Raw genomic sequence first — 27,856 nt, forward strand, 5'->3', positions numbered from 1 at the left:
GGCTGTCAGACTGACCAGCTGATTGACCACTGAGAAGTCAGAACGGGAATACAAACAGAACGGGGGCTGTTTTTCTTTTTTTTTTTTCAATTAATTTATTAATCTTTTTTTTTTTTTTTCCTTCGACTCGACCCCCCCCCCCCCCCCCCCCCCATCCCATCCCTCACCGATTTTCAATTTCCCCTCTCAACCACTGCAAGCAGGCAAAGAACAAACACTGGTGAGGACTGAGGAATTTTCATTCAACCCTCCCCGATCCCAGCCGCCCGCCTACTTTTTCGCATTTTCCTCCCCCAAGCCTTGGCTTTTTTTTTTTTTTTTTTTTTTTCTCCCCCCCCCCCCCCCGCTGCACAAATATTGTGTGTTTCTGCGGTCGCCTGTGCTATGGAGACCCGGGGAAGGTGTCTAGCAGGGGGATCAATTGTCGGATTCCAAGGACAAACAAGAGAAGAGGAGCCGACGGCGAGAAGCAAGCACTGGAGCACCGCCGCCGCTTTGGGAGCTTGACTGGATTCTTGCTATCTCCACTCTTTTTTTCTCTCCTCCCGATAAGCGAGAAAAGGGAAACAAACAAACATTCACAAAGGGCCTTCGAACCTTTCCGTACGGATGTGTGGATTTACAAAAGGGCTCGTCTTGGTTAAGCTCTTTGGCGTCGGTATCCGTCTTGACAGAGCAGATAAAAAAACAAACAAAAAAACAAAACAAAAAGGCTTTTCTTTGCTCCTTTTGGGATATACTCAAATCTGATTTTTTTTTTTTTTTCTTTTTCTGATTGCAAAAAAGGAGGGAATCTATATCTCAGTTCAAGGACCTGTTATAATAACTTGAGGTAGGTGTCTGGCATTTCAACCCCTCTCCGCATCGATCTGTAACACCCTACATCCCCCCTTCGGTCTTGTGATGTGGTTTTTCGGTCGCTCGATTTGCCACGATGTCCTTCACGTATACGTTTCGGGGCGGCCAGCCCTCTGCGACCCCTCCTTCCCCGCAGCCCCCGAGCGCAGTTCGTGGAAATAAACCACTGCTTAACTAAGGACAGGTCAAGTCCTCTTGCCCCTTAGCGAGGTTCCTCTTCTCCAGTGCCGTTCCCTTAACCTCTTTAACTCCGCTCCTCTTCACACCACTACCAGTCAACCATCCATCCTCCCTGTCCCCAGAGTCCCCCCACCCCCACCCCCCACCCCCCCAAAACACCTCCCCACCCCCCACACACACACATCCCCCCTCCCCCCCAGATGATGCTGAATTATGAACGTGCCACATCATGAGTCTCCTGGGGCGGGTAGCTGTGCATCGTGCCAGGAAAGCCGCCCTGCTCTGTGTAGTCTTTCTGATGGCGCGAGCGTGGAGCAGCGCCTCCCTGGCCTTGGCGGGGGCGGCGGTGTCTCAAGGACCCCAGGGCTGTCCACCGCAGTGTTCCTGCAGTAATCAGCAGGGGAAGGTGGTGTGCACCCGACGCGGCCTCACTCGCGTGCCGCCCGGCATTCCTGCCAACACGCGACACCTCAATCTCATGGAAAACGCCATCGAGGCGGTGCAGGCCGACTCCTTCCGCCACCTGCACCACCTCGAGGTGCTCCAGCTAGGGCGAAATGCCATACGGCAGATTGAGGTGGGCGCGTTTAACGGACTTACCAGCCTCAACACACTGGAGCTGTTTGACAACCGGTTAACGGTGGTACCCAGTGGGGCCTTTGAGTACCTGTCCAAACTCAGAGAACTGTGGCTGAGGAACAACCCCATCGAGAGCATCCCTTCCTATGCCTTCAACCGGGTGCCCTCCCTCATGCGACTGGACCTGGGAGAGCTAAGGAAACTAGAGTATATTTCAGAAGGAGCTTTTGAGGGCCTGCAAAACCTCAAGTACCTCAACCTGGGAATGTGTAACATAAGGGGTGACATGCCAAACCTGAGTCCGCTGAAAGGCTTGGAGGAGCTGGAGATTTCTGAAAATTACTTCCCCGAGATAAGGCCGAGTTCTTTCAAAGGCCTGCGCTCGTTGAAAAAGCTATGGGTGATGAACTCGCAGATTACGGTGATCGAGCGCAACGCCTTTGACGACTTGTTTTCCTTGGTGGAGCTGAACCTTGCCCATAATAATCTGAGCGCTGTGCCACATGATCTGTTCTCCCCGCTCAGGTACCTAGTGGAGCTCCATCTCCACCATAACCCTTGGAACTGTGGCTGCGATGCGGTGTGGTTAGCACGTTGGCTCAGAGAGTATATCCCGACTAACTCCACTTGCTGCGGACGCTGTCACTCGCCTGCCAACATGAGGGGTCGACAGCTGGTCGAGGTGGACCAAGGCGAAGGAGCCGCCACCCAGTGTTCCGCTCCGTTCATCGCCGACGCGCCGAGAGACTTGAACATCTCGGCGGGGCGAGTGGCCGAGCTCCGTTGCCGGACGGCCCAGATGTCTTCGGTGCGATGGCTCTTGCCCAACGGAACTATCCTGACGCACGCCTCGAGTCACCTGAGAATATCCGTGCTCAACGACGGCACCCTGAACTTCTCCAACGTCCTGGCGGCTGACAAAGGCACTTACACGTGCATGGTGTCCAACGCGGCCGGCAACTCCAACGCTTCGGCCTACCTCAACGTGAGCGCGGCGGAGCTGAACACGTCCAACTTGAGTTACTTCACCACGGTGACCGTCGAGATTTTGGGGCCCACCACGGAGATGCCCAAGCCCAAGACCACCGCCGCCGCCGCCGCCGCCACCGCGGGGCCCGGAATCGCCGGAGGGGGAGCGGGCACAGGGACCACCACCACCACGGCCTCCCCCTCGGTGTTTCAGCCGGTCTTCATCTCCACGCCGACCGTGCTGCTGCAAAGCACCGACAGCCCGCCGGGCGCCGCCAAGCCGTCCGCTTTGCCCGGAGTGAGAGGTGCCACCGGCAAGCCCGGAAAGTCCGGGCCGAGTCTGGACGAAGTGATGAAAACGACCAAGATCATCATCGGCTGCTTCGTCGCGGTGACACTGCTGGCCGCCGTCATGCTCATCGCCTTCTACAAGTTGAGAAAGCGCCACCAGCAGCGGAGCACGGTGGCCGCCGCCCGCACCGTGGAGATTATCCAAGTGGACGAGGAGGACCTTCCGCCACCGGCGTCCGCGGCTCAAGAGGCGGCCCTCACGTTGCCTGAGATTCGGGACCACAACAGCATACACAAACTGGACTTCCTCAGCCACAAGGTCGACTATAGCTTTCACAAACCCAAGGCTGAATACAAACCTCAGCCGGACTTCACGCTTCACAAGCCGAAGGCCGAGTACACGACGTATAAGCCAAATATGGACTTCAGCGGCCACAAAACCATGCCCGACTACAGCGCTCACAAATCGACGCCGGATTTTAGCCTTCACAGACCAAAGCCTGACTACAGCCCGTTCAGACAGGACTACAACTCCAACAAATCCAAAGTCGAGTACAGCCCGTTCAAGACGGATTTCGGGGCCCACCCGAAAGCCAGGGTGGACTACAGCCCCTTCAAGCCGGACTACAGCACTCATCCCAGGCAAAAAACAGACTTCAGCCCGTTCAAAAGAGATTACAACACACAACCGAAACTCAAACACGACTACAGCCCGTTGAAGTCGGACGTCAACTCCCACCATAAACACAAGGCCGAATACAGTCCGTTCAAGCCGGACTTCGGCACCCACCCGAGAGCTAAACCCGATTACAGTCCGTTTAAGCCCGACTACAGCACTCAGCCCAAACCCAAAACAGACTACAGTGCCCAGAGATCTAAAACTGAAAGTACCTACAAACCCAAGGACCCTTACTCCAACTACAAACCCGGAATGGACTACAGCGCCTTCAAGCCCGACTTCAGTCCCCACAAACCGGATTACAGCGCCTTCAAATCCGACTTCAGCCCCCACGTCCAGAGACCTAAGCTCGATTACAGCCCCCACAAAGTGGACTACAGCCCTCATAAGATGGACTACAACACCCTAAAGCCCAAATACAACACCTATAAACCGAGCGGCCACGGGGCCAAATGGACAGACAACAACGTCGGGAACTCTCTGCCCCGAACCTTGCCGAGCACCATCACGGCGATGTCCGAGCCCTTTGTCATAAAAACTCAAACCAAGGAGAAAGTGCAGGAGACTCAGATTTAATAGGCCACCCAAAAGTCCAGCGCCCCCTCCGCCAGCTCCCCGGCCCCCCTCCGTCCCCTCCGCCCCCCTTCCCCCCCACATCACCCTTTCCTTTAAAAATCATGCAATAGAATGCACAATGAAAAAAAAAAAAAAAGGACAGGAACTACTTTTTGTACAGAGTGCAGACTTAAAGACTGGTGATTTCTTGTACATGCTTATAAATAAATATATATGGACAAAATTGAAAATACCATGGGCTGGTGATAGAGAAACATATATTAAAGAAATTGAAACTATTTTCTAACTTGTAACTTCTATTTAAAAAAAAAAAACAAAAAACAGTATGTTGTTTAAGATGCTGTCTTGACTTTGACAAATGAGGGTAGTATTGTTTTAACAAAAAAAAAAAAAGGGGGGCATTCTGTGTGATTTTTACACCATGCTACAGAGAATGCAGTGATAAGAAAAATATTTATACAGAAAAGTCTTTCTTTAACAAAAACTGAAAAAAGGTCAGTGTTGATCTTTACAGGTTTATCTTGTAAAAGCACCAAGAATTTGTACTGTGCCAAATGTTATAAATGCAATAAAAAGGATTTTTGGAAGAAAAAAAAAAAGCAAGTATTAGAGAGAGATGTTTTTTCCCCCTCTCCCCCCCCTTCTCCTGGCGTATACTGTAACCATCAGCCAAACGCTTTAGACACTGCAGTAAGATGCTGCAGCTATACTTTAACCCTGTGCGTGCTGAACGAGTCAGGCATAATGAATCACAGTGCAGAAGTCAATGGTGCTTTTAAAGTAAAAACGTAAAAAGGAAAGGAAAAGAAAAAAAAAAACAACTCCACCGATTATCTATTTTTTTAAATGTATAGAGGGGTAGTTTGTTCAATTCACCGACGTGTCATGCTGCTTTATCGAGGTGTGGCTGGTCATGAGAATGTATTCAATGAACGCTCTCAAATTAAAAAAAAAAGGAAAAGCGTATGTTCTTCATTGATCCGTTGGATCCGACAGTCCCGCCGCGTCAAACGCCGATCCAAATCTTCATTCCACGAGTCTTCGCACGCGGAAGCCGCGTCCCTCATCTCACGTTTTCATCGCATTTCCATCTGGCAGGCAATCCTGAGGTTTTTTAACCCGAGTTTTTCTCATTTCTGACCGCATCACCCTGCGGATCATAACGCACCGGTGTGTGAGTGTGTGTGTGTGTGTGTGTGTGTGTGTGTGTGTGGAAAGGGGGGGGGGATTCGTGGGACATCACTGGGGTGAGCGTTGTTTTTTTAATCACAAGTGCGTCCGTGTGTGTGTGTGTGTGTGTGTGTGTTTTGACTAGTGTGTTTTTTTTTCTAATGAACAAAAGCCAAGGAAACACAATTAGCCTCGTGCATTTCAGGGAAATGGATGACGAGGCAGAATGTGGGTCTTTACATCTGCATGAACCCTGTTTGTCACAGGGAAGCGCAGGCTGCCGTTTTACTGTGTCAGTGCTGCGCAATTATCAAACATAAAAAGTACACCAAACACAATAACCGCCCTCCGGTGATGCGTGACTTCATCAGATCTCGTCACGGGCCTGTGTGGGCTGGAAAAAGCATCGGCCCTGTAGTGTAGTTGGCAACATGGGTTTACGTAACCGGCGACGGGGATGCTGAACGGGCTGCTGGTTAGCGAGGGCGTCTAAGAGGACCGCGGCAGCACAGTCGGGGGGGGATGTCAGCGCGGCGGCCTTCTGATTTATGTAAAAAAAAAGAAAAATAATAGGAATTACATTGATGAGAAGGTTGACCCGATTAATTAAAAAAAAAAAACGGGGGGGGTTTGGCTGAAACCCCGTTTGGCCTCGGCAGAGAGGGATGGAGGGGGAGTTCACAGCGTCAACCAGGGCAACCGGTTTCGGTAAAGCAAGAAGATTTGACAGTTTTAGAGGACGGCTTGAAGCAAACCTCTGTGAAATAACATTCATGACCGTTATCGGGCAAATATAGGACGCTGCTTCCTACACGTGGAACAACATGGCTGTTTAAATCACAGAAGGTGACGTGAAAAGCGAAGCCTCCTTCCTAGGAGCAGCACACACACACACACACACACACACACACACACACACACACACACACACACACACAGCGCGGTGAGATCTCGGGCGGGTAGCTGGGTGTCTGGCATGCAAATAACGGTGGAGGATTCATTTCCTCCATCCTTCTGAGGGCAGCGTCGATGCGCTGCATCGGAGAGCGGCGTTTCCCCGCCGAATAGACGGGACTTAATTGATGCCTTGTCAAAGTGAGTTCAACTGCCCTCCGATAAGTGTTATTGAGCCGGGGTAAAAATAACCCACTGCAGAGCACGGAGGGGCTTCAAGTGGTCACCGAGGCAAAATACAGAGTATTGGCATCGCCGTCGTCGGCCAAGCGTTTCAATTATTGACCGCTCTTTTGCCAATCGCGTTCCTTCCCACGTCTACCTTGGAGAAGTGAAATCAAAAAAGGGGGACGGGCGAGAGGCAAAAAGTCTGAGGTTTATACTGAGCATCTCCTTTCATGTGGTGCGGTTTATTGGTCACTATGGCGACGGGTACCTGCAGCAGAGTGCCCTCACAGCTTCCACCAATGACGGAGATAACACGGCTTTATGTGGAAACATGTTCCAGGAAAACTCCAAGGAGAGTTAATATGTGGCACAAGATCAGAAAAGCTGAATCAGTCGCTCGCCGGAGTCACACACACACACACACACACACACACACACACACACACGCAGACGGGTGGGCTATCACACCCGTCAATCAAAGTGTCAACTAGCCAATCAAAATCGCTTTGGTTTTTTTTTTTCCTTTCTAAATCCAGCGCTATCCCCCCCCCTTCCTGTGTGCTTCATTAGTGCTCGTGAAGGAGAGGAAGCAAGGCTGGGTGCACGTATTTAACTCCACTTCTGGAGCCTGCTGGGGAGGAGATGCTGCAACCACGTAGGGAAGGGATGCAGACACTCCAGACCAGGGGAATTACAAGCACATGCGGTGAAAAAAAGAAATCCACGGATGAGATATTTAGCGAGGTCGGATGAGGAACTGCGACAAAAAGTACAATTGTGAGAGTTAACAATAATAATAAGAATGATGCAAAAAGAGAAAAAGGGCAAATAAACAAAAAGGGGAGAAAGTAGAACAGGCCCAGATATGGAACCGGGGGAAGCGAGGCGGTGAGAGGGAGGGGGAGCAGAGGGGCTTTGGGGAAAGTATAAACGGAGCAAATGTGATGCAAGAGTGCCAGCTACAGATGGAAAAGGGGATACGGCCGCCGAAGCCGCTCCCGCGTGATTCGCCGACGGCCCGGACTGCGCCACACAGGGTGGGGGCGGGGTTGCCATAGTGAAGTGCAGAGGATGAGAAGTGCTGATACCCGTAATGGACAGGACCACTGGGGGTACTTAAAAGAGGAAGACCGGTGAATATAAAAAGGCGGGGAGGATATGAGACTTGGGAGGTCAGCACAAATGGAACCGCGGGGACGAAAAAGCGGTCGCCGCGCAACCGCCGCTGCGCACTTGCGTTTTAAGGGCGGCGGAATTTACGAGTTCAAAGGGCGTCGCGGCGGCGGCGGCGGCCGTCGCCACCGATACCGTTGTGAGCGCGTCGTCTTCTCCTGACACTTTCGAACCCAGTCATTTCACTGCAATCTCTTAATTACAATTTTTTTTCTCTCCCCTTTCATAAATGAATACTCGCTGATGCACGGAACATTACTACAATAAACTGTTATTTCTGTAAAACGCCGGCGCAAGGTAGAATCTAGGTTGTTTTTTTTTTTTTTTTTAAATTACCGATTCGCAAAACCAATCACAGCGCCGTGTGTCCAATCAAAACTGGGAGCCGCAGTCACCACGGCAACAGAACGCACGAAACAGATTCATGTTTATTAGACAAACGGCCCAGCGCGGCGGCTTTCTTTAGATCATAAAACCGCGCTAGTCCCGGAGGAAGCGCCGTATAGCGCGTCCGCAAGATAAGTGTCCGCGGTGAAAACACGGATCTGCATTTTATTAAAAATAATCATTTTGCACGGCGGCGTTATGCGTCAAACTTGTGTTGCAGAGCGAGCGCGCTGGGGTTTGTGTGTCTCCACTAGCCGGGGCACGAGCGAGGCAGACACAGGGCTATTCTGAGCAGGCCTGGAAGCGTGCTGCACTCTGAGTCAACATGAGTCAGGGCCGGGGAGTCGTTCGCTTCTAATGTCAAATAAAGAGACGGGATGGGATGCAGATTTCCGATGTCAGAATTTTAAGGTCATCATAAATATCTGCCCCGTGGCTTTAGTTTTTATTTGTATTTTTTTTCGGTGCTCGATAAGTAAACAGAACATCCAGTGCCGTGTTAAGATTTACGATCGCTCGGGAGTTTGATAAGGAAATAGTAGGACGCGTTCAAAATCGCGAGCCGGCGAGAGAGACGGCGGTTCTGTGGCGGTGAGCGTGCGCGTCGGCGGCGAGGTCAGGAGGTCACGCGCGCGAGAACGCCATCAATCACGTACGTTTCCACTGGAATCAAGACTTTGAGTGAGCGGGTTCGGCCGTGCGCTTTACACCTCGCGAGGCTTTATCGCCCGCCCGTAGGTGGAAGACGTCCCTGTGTTTCCTCAACATGCCGAGACAAAGAGGACTCACATTTATGATCCTATCTTGTATTTGAGGCCGAGGTGTGTGTGTGTGTGTGTGTGTGTGTGTTGTAAATCAGCGCTCAGCGGGAACAGCAAATGGGGCTCAGAGATGCAAGCAGGGAGGGGGGTTGAGGCTTTTGTGCACTCGCAAACACAGATGTAGACACACACACACACACACACACACACACACAGCAAAAATGAAGCTATTGACCATAAACTTTACTGCATTTGGTGCGATTTATGGCAGAAGACAAATCATGAGCACAAGCCCAGCCGCAGCGAGCAGCGTGCAGCGCGCCGCGCTCCGAGTCAGCCCTCGTGCACTTACTCAAACACGACAACCAGGGCATCTGAAAAGCACGTGCCTGCGAATTATGGAAAATAGTGTTTTCGCAAAGTGCGTCGGAAGCTGCGTGATTCTGCCTCGGCTGAACGTCTCCGGGTGTCTGAGTGTTTCTCGCAAAATCAATTGAGATGAATGTTTGTTTTAAGGAGAATCGTTTTGTTTTTTTGTTTTTTGTTTCCCATTTCAAATAGAGATGCGCGCGGGAAGCGGGGCGAGGTAAGGGGCTCGGAGAGCTGCGAACGAGAGGCGGTTATCCGGCAATTGAGGTAGCGCGGCGATTGTCCCGTTTCCAAAGACGTGAAGGCCTCGTAGAGGACTGGCGGCGTGCACGGGAAAGATCTGTTGCATCAAGGGTTTTTCATTTTGTGGCAGAATTACATAGCCTAGCAAACAAAACCAGCGCAGGGAACGCCATCAGCTCGAGAACTCATCAATAACCGCTATCTGTTTATCTGTATACGGCGGCTATCGATTAGCAGGAGGCGGATTCTTCCAGATAGAACGCGCCAGGCTGGGATTGGACTCCGCAGGCCGTGGCGGTGAAAAGGTTAGCTTCAAAATGTTCGGTCCGCCGCGCCGTTTCCCAGTTCTGCGTCTGAGATTGCTTATTGTAATTCTCTCCGTCTACTGTTGTGTTTTCGTTCTTTCCAAAGTGTTTGTGTGTGAATGTAAGGAAGGCCCATCTATACACCCGAGGCCTGCGCGCTGATGTTGTGAGAGCTTCTGTGGGAGCGACTGCAGGAGAACCTGGAGCAAAGTAACACAGCCAGCTCCGCATGAAGAGCAAATATCCAGCATACCCCGAAATACAACACACAGCTAAGAGCCTGTGTGTGTGTGTGTGTAGGTTACCGGTCATCCAAGTGCTTGACTGGGAACACACACACACAGCTTTCAGGTCCAGCGAACACTGATTATTGGCGAATTAGAAAACACATAAACGACAAAGGGACCACCCGAAGCATTGAGCGCACAGCCACGAAACACACACGCACGTACTTACGTACGTATGCACGCGCACACACACACAAACACACACACCGAGGCGACCCCACAGCGCCGTACTGTGACGGAGGTCCTTGAACGCGTCTGATACTTTGATTACAAGCAGTTCATTAAAGCATTGATCTGAAGAGCCGAGGTAAGGCGTTCTGCAGCCAAGAGTTTTTAGAGGGGGAGTGAATCAGAGGCTGTTTTGCCCCGAGCTAATCTCTGCCTCGTCTGCTTGGCTGATATACAAGTACCTGCCCAAGGGCTGCGGGGTGATAATTACAAAACCAGTTATATTGTTCTTCCCGCCGTTCCCGTATTCGACTAATTAGCAGAAGCATCACACATGACGGCGATCCCACGGGACGGACCCAGGCGAGCCCAGGCGCTCCTCTCTAGATGCCCCACCCGGGGCTCTCGCCCGGACATGCGGTTCAAAACCGGAAATGTCATTCAGCCGGCACGTCACACGGGGAGTGACTTTTTTTTTTAAAAAGAGTGTTTCAGTTCAACCTCCCTTTCAAGGACTGTTGCCCGGAGGGAGGAGGAGGAGAGGAATGAGCTAAGTGTAGAGGAGACTTGGCAAGCGTCCCCCCCTCCAACCCTCCAACCCTCCAACCCCATCCCACTCTGCTGGCAAGAGAAGCTCAAACTGTTTGCTCACAGCAGTACATGCACCTATTAGTATTGTTCCAAGAGATAATAACTGTGTGTGTGTGTGAGAGTGTCAATTCTTAAGCCAGAAATGGCAAATGAGCTGTGATGAGGTGGCAGACAAATTATGAGGTAAAGCGATAAAATATGCAGATGTGCCAGCATGTGTGTGTGTGTGTGTGTGTGTCTAAATACCTCAATGTAGTGGTCGTAGCAGGATGATCTGCTTAGAAGAGCAGCTCCCCCTGACGACGACGTGATTCATGTTTAAGCTGCAAAGAGACGGGATGACACAAATCCCTCTGGGAGGACGGATCGAGATTCGAGTGCCGGATCGCACCGGCCGGGCCCGGACTCCAGAACGTCGGCCGAAACATTAAAAAACAAACAAAAAAAAAACCGCGGGAGTCGTCTTCATCTTCATCGGGGCGACAATTTGACGAAGATTAACAGCCCGGCTCGGTTGGCAAAGATAGACGAGCGGAGGAGACATCAGAAGGTAATGGAATTTGGGTCTGGGAAGTACTCATTACCTTTCAGGCATGCCTTATTCAACATATGCATCCGCAAACACACACACACACACACTCACACACAAACACACACAAACACACACAAAAGCTCCAGGATGGGAGTCAGCTGGCAACGAGAGCTGTTTTATGAAACTGCAGTGCCACAGCCAGCCTTTTTTTGGAACTCCCCCTGCATACACCCCTGCACATTCAAAGATAGACTCAGCCAGCAGAGGGGTTTAAAAGAAACCAGACTTCTATAGCGGTGTGCATGAGAGCGTGCACGCACACACACAGACACACACACTGTCTGTCACCCCCTTCTGCCATTAGCTTTATCTATCTGGATTCAAGGCTGAGTGCCTCGTCGCCATATTTTTAAAAAAGATTTTGCCGGGCTTTTTTTTTTTTAATGCTCCCGACTCTGAAAGAAACATGGAGGTGTGCATGTGTGTGTGTGTGTGTGTGTGTGTGAGGGGGGGGGGCTCTGATCGCTGACACAGCTGCTGAGATAGCCCTGTTGGAGGGGGACAAAAAAAGGGGGTAGTTAGAAGGAGCTGAGATGAGGATAACGGTGCACGAGCGAGGACATTACGCTTGGGTAAGCTGGCGAGGGATTACCGCTTAAGCGCCACCCCCCCAAACCCCCCCACCCCTCTTTCTGACTAATTTAGCACTTATTTAACGTAATCTTTGGGGCCGGATTCCATCGTGTGGGTGAAGGGTGAAAGGCGAGGGGTGAAAGGAAGAGGTCAAGACGTGAGATTTTAAAAAAAAAGTCTGCACAGCGGGAGGGGGGCTGATGATAACTCAATAAGCAGGCAAATAACAGAGGGATGACATGAAACACACACACACACACACACACACACACACACACACACACACACACACAGCAGCCAAGGGAGAGGCAGCGGGTGAAGATGGTCTGTGAGCACAGGAGTGTGACTGTGGTCGGCATCAATCATTCGTACATTCTGCCATGAAAACAGATAGAGACAGAGTGGGAGCAGAGGCGCAGTCGCCGGCCTTTTAGATCATAGCAACTGCCTCCGTGTGTGTGTATATGTGTGTGTGTGTGTGTGTTTGAACCCTCGGAGACAAAAAAAAAAAAAAAAAAAAAAAAAACTTGATGTGTAGCAACGGCTGTGTTGTCAGGGGAACAATTACAATGACGGAGAGACTTGTATCTGCGTCGTGTCCCGGCTCACAGGAACACATACGCCGTGGACATCTGCAATTACCGGCAGGAATAACCGCAAACAGTGGGGCGCGTGCATTTGTGCGGCGTGAGCCTTGACATGATTAGCGCCGGGAGGGGCGCCATCAATATCACAACCCCCCCCCCGCCGCCCCCACTTCCGATCTCGACGCGAAGAGGGCGGATTTGGGAGCCGCGATCACTTCTACGCCTCGGCGAAATAGAAAATGATCAATCTGAAGCATCAATAAAACACGGGGCCCCGGAGGCTTCTTCTGAAGGCTGCTCCAATATTCAGCGGACATATGGTGAAGGACGCGGCGCATTGTTCTTTCCCTCGTCCCGTGGACTATGTAGGTCGCGGCGCAAAGATCTACATTCGCGCCGTCCTTGGATTTTTCAAGCGAACAAAGGCGCTGGTTCTACTAGCGTAGCTTTTCCCCGTGAGCGCTTCAAACCGTGTGACTCCTCCCCTTCCTGCAGGACGCAAACCTGAGACGACAATAACATCAATATCACGTTCAGCGGGGACTCGAGTGTAATTTCGGAGCCTTCTGGCAAAAGAATTTCCTTCGGGATTAGACTTCTTCTCCATAAAGAAATGCACTCCGGTCCTTCTCCGTTAGCGTGGGTTGTATTATATTTTCAAAGGTGTCGACAGCATTAGAGCTAATTAAGCCCCGGTTCAGATCATAATCACATACAAGCCGCATCCAGAAGCTGTGGTAGGACCCGCTCGCATGGAAACAACGGGGGTTCCTTTGGCGGAGAAGGTAAAGAGCCTCGGTGCCGATGAAGAGGAGGCTTATGAAGAAGATGCACCAGGTGTGAAGAGCGCTGGAGGTCCTCCTGTCCCGTGCAGATGTTGCCGCGGTAAAGACTCGCTTTTAAATGTCAAAGGAACGCCGTTTCCTTTTCACCATCAAGTCAAAGTCCCATCGAGGACGTTCTAACCTGCACGCCTCTGGTTTGGAGACCAAACAATTCGACAAAGGCTGTTGTTGGATGACGCTTTCAAACACGGCACTTTCCTGCTTTTCGCCGCGTTTTAAGCTTTTAAACCTGTGATACAATCAGGCGCTGTAATGCTGCAGAAAAAAAAAAAAAAATCATGCTTTTATTGGAACAAACAAAACTCAACATCAAAAGGAAGGGAAGGAAAATGAGGCTTCGCACGACGGCGGTTAGAGAAAGAGTTATTGACAAAAACACCAGCGAACCGACGCACCCAGACTCAATATTCACTTTGTTTTGGAGGGACGGCGAGGAAACCACCTTCCTGTCTTCCAGCACCCAAACAGGTTTGCTCCTCCGGCCTTCAATAACAACGCATGATGCATTTTTTTTCCCCTCTATCTAGGAATATAAGCACGCACACACACACACACACACACACACACACACACACTTCACTCTCCCCTCTCCGTCAGTGGTTTTCAGAGAATTAAAAGCCTTAAAGCTGGCAGATAAGAAAAGGGAGAATGGCGAAACAGAGAAATTACAAAAACATTCAAAGGCAGTTAGCAAGATTGTGAGACGGTGTGTGTGTGTGTGTGTGTGTGTGAGAGAGTGTGTGTGTGTGCCCCCATTGCCGTGGCAGAGTGCTGCAGTGCCCTTCATGTCGTGGAAAAAGGCTAACAGGATTCAGCTGGTCCCCATGCTCTGTGCCGCCGTGTCTTTGAACTGCTTTCAGGGTAGGCTTATCGGAATGGACGGGGCGGCGATCCGAACACACACACACACACACACACACACAACTTAAGCACAAGGTCATCCGCATACGAGGGTCGGGGCGATAAAGTGGCAAGCAGGTTTCTCCCTTCTCGTCTCTCCATCTCTATTCAAGCCCGTCGACCGCTCAGCGGCGGTGGAGGCGTGAACGGGTTTATGTGGGTCGCCCTCTCCACCTCCAGGCAATAACTCAAGGTTCCAATGCCATCCAAACACACACACACACACACACACACACACACACACACACACACACACACACACACACACACACACACACACACACACAGACACCAGGGCTAACTAGCACTTTTACAATCCGAAATACTGCAGCACGAGCACAAGTATCACTTGAGCTCCAGTTTTTCACGGTTGGTAATCCAGCTCCGGAGGCCCCCATTGGACCAGGAGCTGATACCTGGAACGGGTCCTCCTGGACAGAGCGGGAGCTGCTTCCATCACAATTCAAACAGGGGTGAAAGCCAGAAACGACATACATTCATTCATTCATGCATTCATTCATTCACTGTCTATGCCGCTGATCCCGCACTATCCCGGCTGTGATTGGGCGAAAGGGAGGTCCACCCGCTGCTCCATCACACAAGATCTGGACAACGTAGGGTCTCCAATGAGGCTCCCGCATACGTTTGGACTGTGGGAGGAAAGACACGCAGACATGGGGAGAAAATGGAGACCTCCTGAGAGCATCCAACCAGAGACCTTCTGGCTGTGAGGTGGAAGTAAAAAAAATAAGAGTAAACAAACCAAAAAAAAAAAAACAAAAAAAAAAACAGGGGACGGGTGTTAAAAAACACGGCTTAATTTCCTATTAATGATGTATTTCCATACCCAAGCGCCATCTGGGTGACATTTTACACTCAATTTACTTGTATTCCGAGTGTAACCGCGACAGTCTAATGTTAGACCCGCTGAAATATTTCCTGCGCAGCTTCAGTCCCGACCGCCCGAGCTGTTAAAGCCTGTGTTTATGAATGAACGGGGACGAATCCTGTCTGTGGCTATAAAGCAGCAGTAATCTGGATACAGGGGGAAGGGAGGGGAGCGAGGTCTGCACCGCCGCTTGCTTTAACTACAGTATGTGGTGGGGAAAAGGACCCGAGGGGCAGTTCACTGCGCCGACCGTCTGTCCGTCTGGCCGACCGGGGCGCCGCACCGTGCATTTATTGGCGAGCGCGCTCTGACACGATCGGGGGGGAAGACGTCACGCGGCGCAGACGGGAGGATGCGGGAAGTGCGAGCGGGAGGGGAAAAGACGGCGTCAAGAGGCGAGGCGGCGAGATGCAGCACTTGTGCGATTGGCCTCGCGCCAGAATAATTCAGCCGTGATTGGAAATCGATGCGGGCGCCGTGGAAGCTGCGGAGAAATCCAATGCCGCCCCACTTAGGGGCAGAGTAAGACACATCACGCCGGCTCAAATGCATCAAGGAGGAAGTCTGAGGGTCTCTGCCTGAGAACGCTGGAGAAAAAAATGCAAAAGGTACATATACCAAAGTGCATACTTCTTCTTCTTCTTCTTTTGTTTTGGGTTCTTCCCCCTCAGGGGTCGCCACAGCCAATCCACCTTCTCCATCCCACCCTGGATCCTCCTCTCTCACAGCAACTCCCTTCATGTCCTCCTCCATCTATCTTCTCTTTGGTCTTCCTCCAGACCTCCAATTCCAGCATCCGTCTACCAATATATTCACCGTACCTTCTCTCCAAATCATCTAACGTGCCCCCCGATGGACTCGTACCCGATCCGTCCTCGTCACTGCCAAAGAGAACCTCAACATTTTCATCTCTGCCTCCTGTCTTTTCGTCAATACCACAGTGCACACACTGCTGCCTAATTAATCTTGTGGTGGAGGTAAAGCTTGTGATAAACACCCCTTGTGAGAAAGGTATGGGCCTTCTCGCTGTTTAAAAGATGAATTCTCTAACAGGAGGTGAAAGCAGAGAGCTTTAAAATCATTAGCGTTAGCTTTAGCAGGGATGCTATCTGTGAGGCTGCATTTTTGAGGTCCCCGATCCACAGCGACTGGCGTTCGCGGTGATTTAATGTCGGAGATCTCGGGGGGGGGGGGGGCGGCTTCTAAGCGCACCTCCAAAGACATCAGTATGCTGTGCACGGCGGAGGGCGCCGTGCGCACCACGCCACGCCGATGTGTGACGCTCTGCAGTGAAGCCGAGGTAAGGATCTATAGATTCACCCAAACCTCCTTAATCATTGTGTGGTGTTGTTTTCTGTTTTTTCCCCTCTGGTTTAAGAAGAAATAAGGCGAGATGAAGAATTCTAAATTAAAAAGGACACGTCGCTCGTCTCCACGTGCTGTCACGTTCCTGTTACTCCTCCAACATCACAGGGAAATCTCATCCAATCGTGCTGTTACAGAGTTTCAGGAGTTTTCTCTGCATCCCAGTATGCAGAAACACCTGCTATTGAATTTACTACAACGAAATTAATTACCGTATTTTCTGGACCATAAGCCGCTACTTTTTTCCTAGCTTTTGAACCATGCGGCGTATACAAAAGTGCCGCTATTCTGTGGATTTTCCTTCCACCGCTAGGGGGCGGAAGTAGAATCCAAAATAAGATAAGACATATAAATCAATGCAAAGAAGAATAGCAGAAAGAGGTGATAAAAAGCAGATAGAGCACGCACGACAAATTACTAACTGGTACGTATTTTCAAATCCTCGCCCCTTCATCATGGAAAACACAAGAAGAAGCTCGTATGATGCAAGTTTTAAGTTGAAGGCCGTCGAGCTTGCTATCCAGGAAGGAAATGCAAGCTTAGCGTCAAGGAATCTATGGTAAGACATTGGAGGCGGCAGCGGGAAGAGCTCATGCGATGCCAAAAGTCGAAAAAAGCTTTCAGAGGACATAAAAGCAGGTGGCCTGAACTTGAAAATGTCCTGGAGGACATTTCTTTTCAACATAGATATCTGCGGCTTATAGCCTGGGGCGGCTTGCATATATATATATTTTTTTTTAATAGAACAGATGCGGCTTATTTACAGGCGCGCCCTATAGTCCACTAAATACGGTAATATTCATGTTGACGATAAGGTGATAAAATATTTCATCTCATTAGCTAACAACGTATTTGGAGCCGGTTCCCCGGAAAGCCCATCACTGATGGCAGCATGTTTTGTGTTAAAACTGTAAACAATGAGGGACAAAGGATTGGAGAGACCGAGTCCAGCGTTAGCGACGCAGGTCGATAGGAGTGATGATACATGCCGACACGCCACGGCTGGGAACACTGGGCTGCTACCGCCAAGACTTCTCCAGTGCGGATTGTTTTTTGTTTTTTTTTGTAGCACAGCTGATTATATTTTAGCATTTCCTTTTCTTTCTTAAATTAGAACAAATAAATTGCGAGAAGGGGCTTAAAAGTGTGACAAGTTGTAATGCAATTAGCGGGATCTGCGTGCAGGTGCGAGAGGGTGCACCTTGCAGACGTCTCCGTTTGCGATGACTCATTAACCACGGGCCGCGTTAATGGGGCATCGGAAATCGCTCAAATATTGTCTCGCCCACTTTTGTCTTTATTAATGCCGCCAATTACGAACCCGTGTCTCGTGGGCTCGCTCTAGATAAACACTTCTGCGCGCAGAGATTCTGAAAAAAAAAAAAAAACCAAGAGGACTGATCGACAGCGGCTATGAATGGGTGGTTTTGTCAATGGGGGGGAGGGAGGTGAAGAAAAGAAGACATGTCTAAAAAAGCAAAGGAAATGTCTGAGGAGTGATGTTTACCGATGCGCCCCCACCACAACCGCCATCGCCGCTGTTTGAGCTGCACGCCGGGTAGGGGAGCAGTGTTCTGTCAGAGATTAACACCACATAGAGGAGGTAGCGAGACGGCGGCGAGCAGACAGAGCGGCGCGGGAGGAAGAGGGGATGAAGGACGACAGCGCAGATAAACACAAAAGTGATTTTTTTTTTTGGGGGGGGGGGAGAAGGGAGGGTGTTTCAAAGCTAACGAAATCTTTGACGGCAGAGAATCACCGGAGAGGAGGATGATGGGGGGGTTGGGGTTATAAATAGAGGTAGACAGAAAGCAGGGCTTCTACCGTCGCTGCACGCCACATTCATTATGTGCGGTAGCGTCGGGAGAAATGAAGACGCGGCGGCGGCGGCGGGAGAAGTTTTGAGGAAACCAAGGAGCGAGGCGAGGAGGCTGCAGAGGCGAGGGGACGCGCCGACTGCCAGGGAGGACAAAAGGTAATCAGAAAATTGACGCCACGCACGACAGCGATGCGGACCGATCTTGTCAAAATATGAAATTTGCAGAAGAGGACCTCAAACGCCGCGTGGAGCGAGAGGGTAACATTCGATGAATGCAAATAAAACGCGCCGCCAGCAGCGTGAATCAAAGGTTATTCACGTGAGGACGCCGTCCCGCGCGTCTGCCAAACGCTCCCGCAATCAGAACCCATTCAGGGACCGACCCGCGGCGGAATCTTATGCTAATGAAATCAACCGATCCATATTCATAGGAGCGTGCGCGAGCGTGACACACCTCGGCGACGTACGGCGGCTCGGGTTCGCTCGGAGGGAGACGAGAGGCGGCGTGAAGGATGGATGAAGGGCACGCGCCGCTTCCCCTTCCCCCCGTCCTATATTACTGCTAGAATTCGCTGATACTTCCTAAACTCTCATTAGCAGCCCCGCGCTCCCTCTCATTTCCTTTTTTGCCACATACCTATATTAGTTTGCGGGCCGACAAGAAGGTTGCACGGATATTTATCTCCACACGTCAGGTATGTGTGTGTGTGTGTGTGTGTGTGTGTATGTATGTGTGTGTGTGTGTGTGAGAGCAGGTCGGACCAGCAGGGCTCATTATACGCTCGGCCGTGCCCGCTTACTTCCACCTACCTGGAAAAAACTTGCTGACAGCGCCAATGACCGGCGAGGGACAGAATGTGTGTGTGGAATGGGGCCGGGGTGTGTCGGAGGAGCCGGCGTGCATGAATCCCAACGCACGATTCGATTGGCGTGTTCAGAAGAGGGACGACGCTCATGAATGTGGTCATTATGTAACAGCGCTGTTACGCGTCTGTCAAACTCCTGCAGGACCTTTGCATTTGCAAGGTGGGGGGAGAAAGATGCCGGCACACACACACACACACACACACACACACACACACACACACACACACACACACACACACACACACACACACACACACACACACACACACACACAGAGGTCCACCTACAGCACTGGTTGAGGCGACATTTCCACGACAATTAAGCACCAGGGGACAGAGGAGTCAGCCACCCTACGCAGGAAACAGGCCCTTAAAACAGATAACAGGGTACGTGTGTGTGTTTGTGTGTGTGTGTGTGTGCGTGTGTGGATACATGGTAGTAGGATTACAGCAAGTTCCATCATGGCTTTGCTCCGTTCACTGCTCTCTATTAAAAAAAAAGCCTTATTAGCATGTCAATGAAGGAGCTCCTTGGGGCCGAAAGCACCGACCGCCGGCCAGGTGAGCTTTTCTTTTCCTTCTCTAATATATAAACCGGGAGTGTTTGAGCGGGAAAATTGTTCGGATCAATGCAACGCCAGGAAACCGACAAGAACGCGGGGGTTGCAAGTTAGCAAGGACCGTCACTGAGGTGTGGACGTTTTTAACCAGCCGGAAAAAATACGAGGCGATTAACGCGATGAGTGGAATATAAAATCCAGTTATTGCACGCAGGGAGGAGGATATAGCTGACGAAGGAGGGGTCAAAAAAAAAATAAGGACTAACAAAACAATTTCACATAGGTAGTAACGTCTTGAAAACCTTTTGAAGTCCCGCGACCTCGAAATAATAAATCCAAAGTGTGTTAAGTAATAAAGTGATAGTATTCCACGTGAGTAATGTGGTCAGAGTTGCCGCAAAAATGAGGTAATTAGATAGAATAATAAATGAGCAGCTCGTCGGGTACAGATGTTACCGTTAGTGCACGGGAAGGTGCCCGGGGGATTTATGCGTTTCGTAGAGCGATGGCTTGTGGGAAAAAGCTGATCCCATGACATTAAATTATTCATTCATTCATTTTCTATACCGCTCATCCTGGCCGCCGGCGCCGGAGTCTATCCCTGCCCTGATTGGCCGAGAGACCCCCGGATCACACGGCCGCATATAGAGACATTAAAACCTCACTCCGTCATCCGCACGTCACATTGACGGACAACCGTCCACCCTGGCGTTCACATATCTGGACAATTTAGGGCCTCCGGTGAAGCTCCCGCATGTTTAGTAACCATGGGAGGAACCGGGGAGCTTCTTTATCTGTGAAGCGACATTAAATGAACGCATCACGGATGGAATGTTGTCAGATCCGGCATTCGACATGACGGTGATGATGATCGATGAATGATCCTGGCGCTCTGCAGACGTGGAAGCACTTCAGTTCCAGCGATTAACACCGAGCCACCGATAGGAAGAGCAGGAAGGTCGACACTATTCAGTCGACCTTACTAAACAAAAACGGCATGTATGCAGAGGACAGGCTTGATTTGGGCTGTAAGTTGGCACTGTGTGCGAGTGTGTATGTGTGTGTGTGTGTGGGTGAAGTGCTGAGTGCTGCCGACGTGGGAATGGGCACCGAACTGTGGGAAATAATAAACCAGAACAAATAAAAAAAAATTGGATAAATTGCTTACCTCCCTTTGCAGCACCAGCTCTTTAGTGAACAGCATGGCCTCTTCACTGAAGGGTTCAGCCACCTGCATCCCCCCAGGCAGGTTCCTGGAACTGCGAGGACATTCAATACCTGGTCAAAGAAACACGGTGCGGGTTAGCGACACACGGAGGCCGACAACCAGAGCAGCAGCAGCACTTCAATCATTTCTCCATCAATGGAAATCAGTGTAGGAGACACCTGGACGTAAACATTGATAAATAAACGCTTGGGTCAGACTGCGGCGGTAAGCTCCGCCTCCCTGACCTCCGCCGTGCACCCCGACTTCCTCTTCAGTTGTCTCACGGGTCAAGGTCACCTTCTCACGCTGCTGTCACGACTAGCCGACGACATCATCGCCCCCGAGAAGCGGATGACACACTATCACACGGTCGCTTCCGCGCGTGCAAACATTTGCATTAGCGGTTTTTCATTGAAATCTGCATCTTTTAGCATATAATCAATATCATAATATTATAATAAATAGTATACACACTATCTAATCAAACATACCGAATTATATCCACTGATTTCCAATACAAGGTAATATGAGTGACAATTAGGACTCAATTACTATGATAGCACTGATAATGAAAAATAAATATTAAAAAAAAAAAAAAAACACTAAGAAAGGACATTAATAAAAAGAGTAAGTAAGAAAAGGTAGTTTTAAATTCACTATCGAATTCTGAATTATTAATAATACAGACAGAATGTGACTGAGCATAATCAGACAGTCTTTAATGTTATATTAAACTCATAGCATCGTTCCATCTTTTTATACATAATTCTTTTTGCGGTCTTAGACAGCAAGTCATTTTCTCCATTAGATATATTTCCTTTATTCTCTGAATCCATTTATTGCGCGTAGGGGGGGTCCGGCTTCAGCCACCTAACGGTAATGCATTTGATTATTGCTGTTCGGAATATTTGTAGGCGTCTTTGAGGCTGCTTTTTACCCATTTACACGAGACGCGTATAAAAGCATGTCAAACCTGAACCATCCCGCCCGAGTCACATATCTGGTGATAAACGGATCGTGCGGCATTTCGTTCTGGATGAGTGCAATAACAGGGAAAATGTTTCTTTTTTTTTTTTTTTTTGCAAACGAGACCCGACTGGAATCCATCAGTTCATCTCCGCTAACAGACGAGAGGGAACGACCGCCCAAGAGCGAAAGGAGGCCGCGGCTCAGCCGGCGCCAATACGAAAAAAGGCGTTTTTGTGCACATATGTGCAGAAGGTAAAGATGCAGATCATGTTGAAATGTTCCCGGGAGCCAAAGAAAACATTATACGAACTGTAATGAAACCGTTACCGTCGATATCCCATCACACGACAGCCAGTTTGGTGCAGCGGCTTAGCGCAGGTTATAACAGGATTAAAAAAAATCACACCTTGAGAGGAGAAGCCACGTCCGGAAAACCGGAAATGCCATTTTTCGGTGCTGTTTTCTTTTAAGGTGTTTAATCTCCATTTAAATGTTCACGTTAAGAAAAATAAAATAAATCAAGGTTCCTGCAGAGCGGAGCAGAAAGTGGCAGAGGAGGAGATGCGGACGGCCAAGGTCATCCAAGTATTTATAGAAGTGGGCTAGGACAGAGCTCACACGTGGGACTCTGTGGCTACATCGGGGCCAGACTTGGAGAGGGGAGGTGATGGAAGCAGAATAATGAGGGGAAAAAAAAAAGTATACATATCAGAGGAGAGGCTGAGAGAGCTGGAAGGGACGAGCAAGGCACGTCGCGAACAAACATGGCCGGCGAAGTAATTGCGGAGAGGGAGTTATCAGGTGTTTCTGCTCGGCTTGACCGCCGCCGCCGCCGTGTTTCTCCGGCATAATCAATGGAAATTACTTCTCAGAAATGTAATACACACACACACACACACACACACACACAGAAAGCCCGGTTTTAATTAAACGGCATGTACCGTAAAACGTCTCGCAGGGGCTTCTCGGCCAAAGACCTTCCGCAATGAAGAAAATAAAAACACACACACACACACGCACGTAGAAACAACAGGATTATGATGTAAATATCAGGGTGTAAGTGGGTAAAGTTTTAATGCAATAATCCCGTATGAGGAGATTAATTTATATAAGGAGTCGAGTTGAAAAGGGTCCGTGTCTCCGGGCAAATCTTTCCTGAGAGAAAGCTAATATCCTGCAACGGGCGCGCAGGCAAACGGCACTTCCTGTGGCCTTTCCAGCGTAAGCCGGCGAGGGGAGAGGGTGTCGACCGGGTAAAGCCAATTTTAACCCGCGCCGCCACTCATAACTCACCGCTGACGCGGAGGTTAACATCCGGGTCAAACCACAGGACATCCATCTTGGCTGATGTTTTAAAGAACGACCGAACCCTCCCCGCCTCCCCGACGGCGCCGTACGTGCGCACGTATGCGCGCCGCTCCCTCACGCTCGCTCCCAGCGCAAATGTACATGTCAGGTCGGCAGATTCCACATCAATCACCGGACTTGTTGTGATGAGACAGGGGTTGCAAACGCTTTCAACCCCCCCGAACCATCATATGAAGGTGTCACTAATGACTCCCATCACCGAGTGCTGCTGCAGCGTACCCTCACTGGAGACCCCTGCACACACACACACTCACACACACACACACACATACAAAGCCTATACGTAACCATTATTCGGTGCGCGCCGTGCCGACGAAGCACAATTTCTGCACGCGACCAGAAGCGAGCCTTAAACCGGAGGTGGGCGGTGCAGCGGTCAGCGCTTCCTCCGCCCTGGTTGAATTTCCAACATGGAGTCTCCATGTTCTCCCCGTGAGGTTCCTCAGGGTTCCTCGTCTTCCCTGGAGACCCTACGTTGTGTAGACGTGTGAATGGTTGTGTGTCTCTTTACGTGGCCTTGTGATGGACCCGGTCCGGACTGACCCCGAAGCTGTGGTCCAATCCCAGTGCGGTTAGGCTCCGCCCCCTCGGCCACAGAGTGCAGGATAAGCGTTATGAAAGATGAATGAGTTTACATCTTTGATTTCCCTCATGGTCCTCGTGGTCCTCAGAGACCAAACTAATTGCATGAACCTATGGTTTCTTTTTAGACGGGCTTCGCTGTTGGATGTGTTTCCGCCTGACCAGAACGGGGTCGATTCACGGGCCGCGGTTATCAATAACACACACACACACACACACACACACACAGTTCTAGGGTCCCAGCGGCCAGGACAAGTACAGCCAGGAAACCATTCAAATTAATTGCCATAAATATGATCAGGAAATAATGAGATTTTTAAAAATGAGCTCATTTAATCATGGTGTTCCATGTCAGAGATGGAGTCCAGCAGCTTTGCTGCAGTGGACAACAAAGAGTTTACGACATCTGAATAGGAATCCTCCTCCACCGTCTTCAGGAGGCAACTGGCAAAGAGCTCATCTTTTGTTTGGCTGCCAAGATAAGTCTTCTATCTTCTCAACGTCTATTGAAATGGCATGAATACCCTGACAGGCTGGCAGGGCCCCGCAGGCAAACCCCTTCTCTGTTACCACACTTGTATTTAAATGTACCAAAGTTACTAATCTTTGCAATCCATTGTTCGCTGAGGATTCCTCTGCACACCTGGTTGGATTAGGGAGGGTCCACCTCCGAAGAGTAATTCCGACGATTCGAGGAGACTCCCCGCCACTAATTCCATGAGGCAGAACTTCAGGAGATGTAACGAAGGCCCGGGAGGCGTCGCGCCGCGGTCTGAGACGTTTTCAGACGGCGTCTAATAAAAACACGATAGCTCAGAAACCTCTCCTGACGGACCGGTCCACGCAGGCGCACACGGAAAATCTGACAAATGGCACTAAGCTGCACCCGGTGCGTCTGCAAATGCTCCTCGCTGACACTGTAAATCTCAGGGCCGACTGATGGGCGCTTCATCTTTCTGACAGACTGCCGCTCAACGCTCCTCTCAGAGGGGGCTGTAAAATACGCCTCACCTGCTTTGGCCTCTACCTGGAAACTTTCAAAACTTCCCCGAATCCGGTCGGCTTTTTCAGAACCCGGTCACGGCCGAGTGGAACGGGCCCGTCTTTGCGCCCACGTACTTCACACCAGCCAAATGTTGTTTTTTTTTTTTTTTGTCTTTTATCACCGCCTTGTCTTTCCGCTTCCGCATCCACGACGGCAGCTCCTCCTTGCATCATCTACCCGCCCTGCCTCGATTCCCAGACGTCTGTTCCACCTTTTCCCTTCCCTTTTAGAGATTCTTCCTCTCTTTAACTTGCATACGGAAGTGGCGCTGCAGCAAGCCAGCGGAGAAGAAAGTGAAGGTGATGCGGGACGCGTGGGACGACTTCCCCTCGTCTCTAAAAAACACACACCTCTGGCCCCTTTTGAAGCAGGGGCTCCTTTGACGCCCCTTTGCCGCCCCCACCCACATCTCAAAGCATTGTCTACATCCATCAAACGCAGAAGCCGTGGGCTTTGAGGCTCCTCGCCGAGGAGACCGACTCAAAATCTGGAAAATAGCTGAAAGCCGCCGACGGAGTGATGGCTTGGATGTGAAGTGGCGGTCACTGTGTTTGTATGCTAATTCTGCTGCGCCGCGTTACATCAGCCAGGTCTTTGAGATCATTACATCTCGGCAAACCTGTAAACACTTTGTACTTCAGTGGCCTCCCACGACACGGTGAGAGGATATGTGGCCGGAGGGGAACAACGGCAGCTTCCAGAAAAATATTATTTCTCCACGTTCCTGAAAGGCAAAGCAAACCCTCAGCCGCAGAGTCCGACTGGTCCGAGTCCAGAGCCTTTAAGCGGGAGGAGATTCTGAGCGGGGCTGCTTGCGAGGAACGTCTGCTGAAGTTCAAACCAAACAAACCACAATCTACCTGAGGTCGAGCACTTGGCTGAGAATTTGGATTCCCGCTCTTTCCTCCAAGCAAGCAGCCCACTTTCAGGGTTCGCTTTTAATCTTTTAATGAAATGATCGGATATCCATTCAATTTTTATGATTTCTCCGCTGGCCTCCGTCCACCCATGTGCATCTTCAAGCAGCTTCTTTACTAAAGAAGAGCTTTAAAAAAATTAAAAGGTACATCTGGAACCTTCTGCTGTGGATCTTCTGTAAAAAGCCCCAGGAGATCCATTTGGGAAGAGCTACCCAGTGGAACCAACAGGGTGATAAAGTGACTGTTGGGAAGAATCTGGGACTGAACCAGTAACCCTGAGCAATACTTTGTGTGTGAGTGTGTGTGTGTGAAGTCCTTCTGCAACACACTAAACACACCGCTGCTACTCATGTTTGGCAATTCATTGGAGTGAACGGGTGAACGTGGCTGTTACGAAAGCACTTTAAGAAGAGCAAGCCCGATAGCCTCCATACCTCATTCCAACATAAAAATAAAATAGTCATTTCGGCATATGGAAAGACATACAGTATATAGTTGATACTTCGTTATATCCCCTTTGGCAGATATTACAGGTTATTAACATTTTGGGAGGCGGCTAAAAGCCTTTCATTTCTCGTAATTGGATTTTTCTCCCATTCCTTGTGAAACGATTCTAATTTATTTCCGACCGTCCTGCATTCACAGCACTTTTGAGATGGCAACAGATTTTCCCAGTTGTGCTTGGGCACAAAACCTCTAATTCTTCAGGTAGTCCATCCACCATTACCCTGCAGCAGGACCCCATTACCACTTTTAATGTCCTAGTTTGTTTGCTTGTTGGTTGGTGCAATCCTTCACCCGCCGAAATCACGGCTGACGGTGGGATGGCGGGCCGCCATTCCAAGAAGTGCTAAATCACCTGCCATACATTTTTGTTTTCATTCTGATCTCTTAACATTCCACCAAAAGGCTCCACTGTTAGCATCCACTTCCCCTCCCTGACACGGCCATTCCAGACGGCTATACCCCAACCAGCCGTACCATCATGGCCACCCTTTGCCGCCAAACAGTCCTAGGCTACTGAGGCAGGGACTCCAGCACAACTCCAGAAGCACCGCCAAATCAGTAGCTTATGTCTTCGGTAGCGAGACTGACACTTCTTCTTCTTTTGGCTTTTCCCTTCAGGTGTCGCCACAGCAAATCAACCTTCTCCATCTAACCCTATTCTCTGGATCCTCCTCTCTTACACCAACTACCTTCATATCTTCTCTCACGACGTCCATAAATCTTCTCTTTGGTCTTCCTCCAGACCTCTTGCCTGGCAGCTCCAATTCCAGCATCCGTCCACCAATATATTCTCTATCCCTCCTCTGTCCATGACCCAACCATCTCTGACCTTCTCTCCAAAACATCTAACATGTGCTGTTCCTCTGATAGACTCATTCCTGATCCTCTCCATCCTGGTCACTCCCAAAGAGAACCTCAACATCTTCATCTCTGCAACCTCTAGTTCTGCCTGCTGTCTTTTGGTCATTGGAACAGTTTCTAGTCCAAACATCATCGCCGGTCTCACCACTGTCTTGTCCACCTTTCCTTTTATTCTGGCTGATGTTCTTCTATCTCTTGGTACCCCTGACACTTTTCTCCACCCATCCCAACCTGCTTGGACCCGTCTACCTCTTCTCCACACTCTCCTACGCTCTGGACTGTTGACCCTAAGTATCTGAAATCCTCCATCTTCTTGATCTCCACTCCCTGTAGCCTCACCGTTCCACCCGAGTTCCTCTCATTCACAGACTGACACTGTGGTTCCTAAATGCTCAACTGGATGGAAATCTGGGGAACGTAAAGGCCGACCATTTGAACGTCCTCAAATCATTCCACATGTGTTTTATGAAGCTTTTTTCGGAGGAGAGCTTCAGATCCAGCCATCACGTCGCATTTCTGGCCTGCAAAGAAAGTAACAACCTTGCCCTTTTTCAAAGTCCAACACCCGCCGGTCATCACAATGTATAGCTTCCAAGTCCAAGGCTATTTCTATCCTCGCTGACACTTTTTAAATACTGGAAGGAATGTAGGAGACACTGTGCATGATCCACATCCGTCTTTGACACAAGCGAT

At 50.1% G+C, this 27,856-nt stretch overlaps 2 protein-coding genes across 2 annotated transcripts in view; one reads left to right on the plus strand and one right to left on the minus strand.

The window, feature by feature from the left end:
* The window catches only part of snd1 (staphylococcal nuclease and tudor domain containing 1), a 160,286-nt gene that overhangs the window by 84,818 nt on the left and 47,612 nt on the right, over window positions 1-27,856 (minus strand). Inside the window, exon 16 of the mRNA XM_086146287.1 lies at window positions 20,873-20,982. Coding sequence (XP_086002413.1) covers window positions 20,873-20,982 — 110 coding nt within the window. The remainder of the gene's footprint in view (window positions 1-20,872; window positions 20,983-27,856) is intronic.
* Window positions 306-4,731, plus strand: lrrc4.1 (leucine rich repeat containing 4.1). The gene has a single exon (XM_086146286.1). It carries the CDS (start codon window positions 1,268-1,270, stop codon window positions 4,130-4,132), a length of 2,865 nt encoding a protein of 954 aa, XP_086002412.1. The 5' UTR covers window positions 306-1,267; the 3' UTR covers window positions 4,133-4,731.

This window comes from Fistularia commersonii, chromosome 5 (assembly GCF_037954325.1).
Source record: "Fistularia commersonii isolate RoL2024-O1a breed Wild chromosome 5, RoL_Fcom_v1.0, whole genome shotgun sequence".
Classification (NCBI taxonomy): Eukaryota; Metazoa; Chordata; class Actinopteri; order Syngnathiformes; family Fistulariidae; genus Fistularia; species Fistularia commersonii.